The sequence below is a fragment of the Anarrhichthys ocellatus genome, unplaced genomic scaffold, assembly GCF_004355925.1.
Source record: "Anarrhichthys ocellatus isolate YVR2014 unplaced genomic scaffold, GSC_Weel_1.0 scaffold33, whole genome shotgun sequence".
Classification (NCBI taxonomy): domain Eukaryota; kingdom Metazoa; phylum Chordata; class Actinopteri; order Perciformes; family Anarhichadidae; genus Anarrhichthys; species Anarrhichthys ocellatus.
The window spans coordinates 1,736,304-1,743,298 of record NW_022280063.1 but is presented as its reverse complement, the minus strand read 5'-3'; the positions used below and the strand labels follow the sequence as shown (position 1 = coordinate 1,743,298).

Sequence of the window (6,995 nt, the reverse complement as noted above, 5' to 3'; positions counted from 1 at the left end):
TGTATCTGACAGACACCTGATACGATCCAATGGAAGTCAGACAGTCTGGACGTGAGTGAAGGAGTAAAAGCTGGTGACCGGCGTCCTGATTCACTAACCTGCAGCATATGTGATGCGGAAGTGTACGCATCTAATTAAAGAGGAAGAGAAACCCGATTCCTCACCACTTAATTTCATGAATTATTTAAAGCTGCACTTCAAGGACATTGACATATTCTAATAAGACACATGAGTGGCTCCTTCAGGCAAAGTCTGCGACATGACTCACTTCCTGGATAAATCGTTAACTTCCTGTATCGAGTATGGGACGCAATAAACATATGGGTTGTTACGTAAGGAAAGAGATCTGGAACACATTCACACAGGGGGATAACCCAGAAAACACTAACTCTGTGTGTGTGTGTGTGTGTGTGTTTGCTGAATCATCCAACAATGTGCTACTGAAGTGAGCCATCTGTACGCTGTCAGGCGCGTTAATCGTCAAAAACACAGATGCCAGCGCACGTCTAATAATCTCACTGAAGAGCCATGAAGAGGCAAGCACACTTCTAAAGAGCAAGTCGACTTTTGAGTTACATCATCTTTTCCAGTTATAAATCAAAATGACACCAAAAAAAAACAAAACAAAACGTCCCAGAAACACCTTCCCTCTGTTCAGGCCCCAGACACCATTTCTTTCTTCTTCTGCCTGGAAAAAAAAAGAAAAAAAAAAAAAGGATAAAGAAGCATTTCATAGCTCTGGAGGGGGATTAGGAACTTGCTAACGACAGCATTAGCCTTACAGGCTGAGGCAGGTACTGGTTGGCAACCTGCTAGCTGATTACCACAAACACACACACACACACACACACACACGCAGCTACCTAAACTATTAGAGCCTTTCAGATGCTTTGAAGTTCAAGTCCACCACACGCTCCAAGTAATTACGATGTTGCCCCGGCAATTAATCGAGCTGGGAAAACACCGACACGAAGCTGCCGTTTGATGTTCAAAGAGACGAAATCTGTGATTTAATAAGCAGACGAAAAGGTGCGACTGACGTCCAGAGATCATCAAGTGAAAATCGATGAAACCTAAAGTAAAAAGGAGTTTCCTTAAGGGCCCCTCTTCATCGGCTGGATGTAGTATTTTGCCATAAAATCTCAGCAGAAAAGAAATCACGTTAGCAAGTGTATGAACAAATATCTGCAGGTTACGGCCACACCCATAACCAGCTGAGCACAGATACAATACATGCATGATCATAGGACAGGTACATGTGAGTAAATGCTCCACTATGTTCACCACTAGCCGCTAACTTACTGCAGGTAGTGCCTTTTAGTCTTGGTATTTATTGCACATGCCCGGCTCCCCTGCTGCGGAGTGGAAAATCTCATTGTTGGTGTTATCAGCTCCACCTGAGCTTCTCTGACTTTAAGTCCAAATGTCTGCTGTGGAAACACACTCACTCAAGCAAATAAGACACACAGCGTACTGGGAGATTAGGGAGCTCTGTGAGCTAAAGGGTGACAGGAAGCGGATCACCTTGTGTGTGTGTGTGTGTGTGTGTATAAACTAAGGGATCAGTGACAGAGCACTTTCACGTGCCACAGCTGACCTCAGCAGAGGCTCTGAACTGCTGACTCTGCCTCCGATCAGACCCTGACTCAGGATTAAAAGATCTTCGCCGCAGCAAAAACAAGCATTGATCGTAGTTCTGTGGTATCACATGATGAGACTGTGCCGCCAAATGAAGGAGTGACGAGATCAATGGAGGAAAGGAAGGGAAACAAAAGAATAAACCGGTGAACAGTCGACTGCAGATCAATGGGACTAAAGGTGAAACCCAGCTGGCAAACAAAACAACAGAGCTCTGCAAATAATGAATGAAGCCTGAGCTTTCTAAGAAGACACAATAGCAGGTAGTTTCCACTCAAACACACACACACACACACCTTTCTGTAGCCGTGTGTGTTTGGCAACTTTACTAATCAAGGACACAAGACAAATGAAATCTTATTGATGAGACTCTATGGCACCCAAGAACCAGAGTGCATGATGGGATATACTGACAGATATAGTTTTATTATCTATGAGAGAGAGAACACGAGACTCCTGGGTCAAAGTGTGAATGCACAACAACAAGCCGGGGCAGAGCGAGGGAAGAGAAACGTGATATGGGAACAAGCTTTTGTCCCCTCTCTCTCTCTTCCACTGATCCAGTTCACATGACCTTTCAGGTTGTCTTTCCAACACACACACACACACACACATACACAAAGAAAAAGCACCTGCCCCCGAGTTTAAAATCCCTGAAAACCAATGAGATCGAATGCAGTCAACACATCTGCCTTGTATTAACCTGTGGCAACCAAAATAAGTATACCCTATATTGACAAAAATGTCAGAGTCTGTGTTGTGCTGCCTGCAGGTGACACACTGTTGCAGGCTTTCTCTTGGCCTAATCCCCTCAGACGTGAGGTCTTCATTCATAAATCCACTATACCATGCAGTGTAGGTATTAACAAAAGAAGCTCACGTGATCATGAGCCACTGGTCTGTATGTGCTGTGAGAAGCATGCGATGGGCATTAAAGTGCATGGGAGTGGAGGTGAAGGATGAATGCACGCGAGAATAAAAGCAGGGACGACACGTGCATGGTTGTGTAGCAGGTGTGAGCATCTTTGGAAAGAGGAGGGGGGGCGGGGGGTCTGCATCCTTACCTCAGGGCGACGCGCACCGAGCTCTCATCCGGCCCGCCGCTCATGGTGTCGCCGGGTGGATCGTCCGATCGCTCCGCTTATAAATAGCTTGATTTTCCCTTTTTCTTTATCCTCTTACGAGACAAGAGGAGCGCCGTGGTCCGCCCTCTTCTCCCTCCTTCCCCGGGAAAGCGCTTCTATGTTGAGCTCTCACCGCCTCCTCCGCGCCATGTTTTATGAGATGGAGCAGCTAATTGTGGTCAGGTTGTTTTTTTTTGTGTTCCATATTTGCTGGGGAAATGTGCTTCGGGATCCGCCGGCGGTCACCTCTCCAGAGGCATCGTCTCTGCCGCTGTACCCGGGGCAGAGAGCTGGGATCCACTTGGCGTGCGGCTCTCGAGACGGAGGACGTAACCAAACTCCTCCCCCTTATCCTGAGCTATACCAATCCAATGGAGGGGGGGGCAACCTGACTCACTACTCAAGGGAATAAACGATAATAATAGCAATAGACATGGATGGATACTATTTTATTTTTATTTTTTCTGTGAGGGAAATATATTCTTTAATCAACTTAATGTTTTCAACTTCACACCTTTTTTAATTTTTTTTTCAGGCATTTCATTTTTGGTCAGTTCTTTGTTTTGCAGTTTTTTGTATTCGTTATTTAATTTAATCTATTTTTAAAATTTAACATCAGATCTTTCAAGGACAATATGCAGCCTGTTCCTTTAATAATTATATCCGGTCTACTGCCACAGATTACAATTTGGAGCCATAAAAAATAAATTAAAAAAATCAGGCCATTCAATTCAATTTGAATGTCCTTCTGATATTTCCAATTGAAATGACAAGATGACGCACTGAAGGTGTATGCAAATAGAGGAACGTGGCTGCCACCTTGTGGTCAATTCTTGTTATTGCACTTTAGGGCTCATTGATGTAACGTGTCTTCTTCACCAGCAGATGGCTTCACTTACTAAATTGCTGTGTCACAATTTAATACTACATACTATTTGTATGCAGTATACTACTGTTTTTAAGCGTTAGTATGCAAAAAAATAAGTAAAAATGGATGTTAAACATTCATATGTGATAAAAGCCTCTAGCTACTCTGAGCACATCATCATTTATTTGAAGGGACTGAAACCTAAAATGGTGTAAATTCTGATGGTGAACAAACGCACAAGGCCCATTTCTTTCGAGGTTGCACTGTATTGTTTTTATTAACAAGAAAATACATCTTCATCTTTCAACATAAAGTGACCTTAGCACATGATTTCTTTTTTTTTTTATACAGATCACCTTTATGCCGATGTACCTCTCTTGGTTCTAAGGTTAAAGAATACGGATTCCTACACATGCACAATGAGATCCAAAGAAAGGAAGTTCCAGAAGTTAAAAATATAAAATAGTTATATGTCTGGGAGTTTTGATTGCGAACTGTAATTCTGTAAGTAATTACAAAGTGTAGTAATCCCCGGTTTTGAGAACTACTGTACTCGTGGTCACATTTTCCTTCTTATTATCCCAGTTCATACACCACATGTACAGTAAATCCCAATTCACACGCCACCACGTGGTTCTGATAAAATAATGTCACATGCACCGTCAACACAATTATAAAAATGATCAATTATCGAACCAGAGGGGAACCTGTATGACCCGGCCACATGTATTCATTGTCTTCATAACCGCCATAAGAGATGCTTTATCATACATAATGGATACATTCAATTGATTACTTACAAAAGGGAATCTAGGAGGGGAACCTTTCAGTATCAAAGTTGTGTCAGTTAGGGTGTCGTTACAGTACACTGCGGGGTATAGCCACTGAAGGCCTAACTTCACTGCCGAGGAAGCTATCTGAACTGCTTCCTGAACGGGGTAAGAAATAATGAGGTGCCATGTTAAAAGATCTTTATCTTGTAGTTAGCCCAGAACCACCTTCAGACATGAAAAACTACTATGTTTTGGGAATATTGTACCTGCAATAACTATTTTTAGCCACCTGGGGGCAGCAGAAACTAGCTTTACAGTAACAAGCTAGCATAAGCTGAATGCTAACTAGCTGATATTGCTAACTTGTTAGCAAACAATGGCCTGTCTTATGTGCAGCCTACGCTATCCACGCATCCAGCAGACAAAGAGCAACATTAGCGTTCCTTTTGAAGTCGTGTAAATCCAATATCCAATACGCTTTTAGCTCATATTTGTTGACCAACCAACTCATGAGGCAAATATCTGGCTATTTAGCTTCTAGCTACATGTTCGACTCGCCCCATGTTCACTAGTTTTCTAACTTTGTCTGTTTGGTGTGCTAAGCAGGTACAGTACCGAGCTTGAATAATCATTAGAGAGAACAAGCAGTAACCAAATATCCTTATTGCGTAACTCAAACCAGAAGAAAATAGATAAAAAAAAAAACAACACAATTTTGGCAGAAAAAAAAAATAAAGATCTAAGCTATACCGAAGCATGAAGTATGCTGGGAAAATGGCACCTCGTCATTCATTATCCCATCCTCAAGACAAACTAGTTATATTTCTGACTCTTTTCTTTAACTATTAAAGCTACGGTCGTGCCTATGGATGTCAGACACCGTCTGCTCTTGAGCTGACCTCACTAGACAGACTCGTGTGTCATTCAGCGGCTCGTCTGGCCTCCTGTCAACCGAGTCTGACTGACTAGGACAACTTATGTCAGGTCACAAACTCCAGTGCTGAACGCTGTTGAAAAAGGCCTGCCAGTGTGACGCTCTCTTGCGAGGCGAAATAAAAGCAAAAATATAATATTTTTGCAGTCCAGATTATAATACAAGACCATCAGAGAGCATTCCAGTTATTATTACCCCTTAAGATATTAAAGGTGCGTTAAAATTTATATTTCTAATTAGTTACTTTTTCAGTCACATTTTGGTGGGGGGGAATAAAATCTATATTTGTCCTTCTCTAACCTAGCAGCCGTCATCCTGAGCAGAGCAGGGCTGCTTCCAAATGGACACGAGTCCTTCTTCTTGAACTGTACACTAAAAGCCAAAAAAGGGGGAGGTTGCAAACATCTCAATGGGGGCACAAAGATGTTGCACTTTGGATGCAGCCCCAGCTCAGACTAATAACAAAAAGGCCTGAGGGAGACGTGTGCACTCGACTATTTACATCACGGGTTCCACAACAAAGCAGTTGGCGCAGGTGTATTTACCTGAAACCGGTACTCATTTACTCATCTCTCTGCAGACAATAACAAAGGCAAAGGCGTGGTTTCAAACACAGCAGAGCACTTGTTTGCACTCTGCGGATGATGTGACTGATTGTCCGTTCTATGTTCTATATCAACCAAACAAGAGGCGTAATAACAAAATAGTGGTGTTCCCAAAAAAAACTACAAATAAAAAGCGAAATGACTTCGATATTACACCGTGGCAGTCGCTCAAGCTTCAGATTGAGTCCTGCGTGTGGTGCAAATACATTCAGATTCCACCATAGTCATGGTCCAAAAGTGCTTACACACATTTAATTTTTTGGGGTGCTTTTTGCTTTTAAAATGCAGTGATAATTTGTATTTCTTGGTATCTTTAGGCCCAGTTCAATGCACAGAACCTTAGAAATTAAACTCCATAAACCATAATCCTCTCTTCTGTTTCCCTCAGTACAATCTGGCAAAACACACACGCACACGCACACACACACACACGTCTGTGAAAGCAGCCACAACCACAGCTTAGAACCGCCACATGAGAACACACAGTACAGATGTACTTTTGTTGATCAGAACTAAAATGATGCTCATGTAACAAATCGCAGATTTCACAGTATCACAACTCCGGACGAGTTGCCGGTAACAAACACGTGGGCTAAATGAGAGAAACCGATCGAATTCATTCTGTTCCTGCGTGTTTAGCCAAAGATGTATGCCGCCATTAGTGATGAGGCAAACCGACGTGCTCAAGTGGCCAAAAATGAACCTGCCTGACTTCTAACTGTACTACTACTGAATATTAGCCCTATGTTGTCATACACTAATTAAATAAAACCCAGTAAGGTCTTGTGTATTTCATCATAATAACATGTGGAGTATTCTATATATTGAGTAAATTAGCATAACGTGTTAGCCTATTGTCCTGTAGCATCCTGCCATAATGTGCACCCAAAAAGGACCCACAGAGCACTGCTGACAAAGCAGACTCCCAGCAGGCATCTGGCACGCACAGCAGACGCACAAGTTTGTTTTGTGTCAACACAGAAGGGGGGGGGGGGGGGGGGGGGGGGCCGGGGGGTAGGAGGGAGGGTGGGGTTGGTGGGGGGGTGGTTGGTG

At 43.0% G+C, this 6,995-nt stretch overlaps 1 protein-coding gene across 6 annotated transcripts in view; it reads right to left on the bottom strand.

The window, feature by feature from the left end:
• Nucleotides 1-3,102, bottom strand: part of LOC116393426 (kinesin-like protein KIF21A) — a 30,073-nt gene extending 26,971 nt beyond the window's left edge. For all 6 annotated transcript variants that reach the window (XM_031865760.1, XM_031865761.1, XM_031865765.1 and 3 more), the window contains exon 1: nt 2,703-3,102. In XM_031865760.1, coding sequence (XP_031721620.1) covers nt 2,703-2,746 — 44 coding nt within the window. In that variant the 5' untranslated portion in view covers nt 2,747-3,102. The remainder of the gene's footprint in view (nt 1-2,702) is intronic.
• Between the last annotated feature and the right edge of the window lie 3,893 nt (nt 3,103-6,995).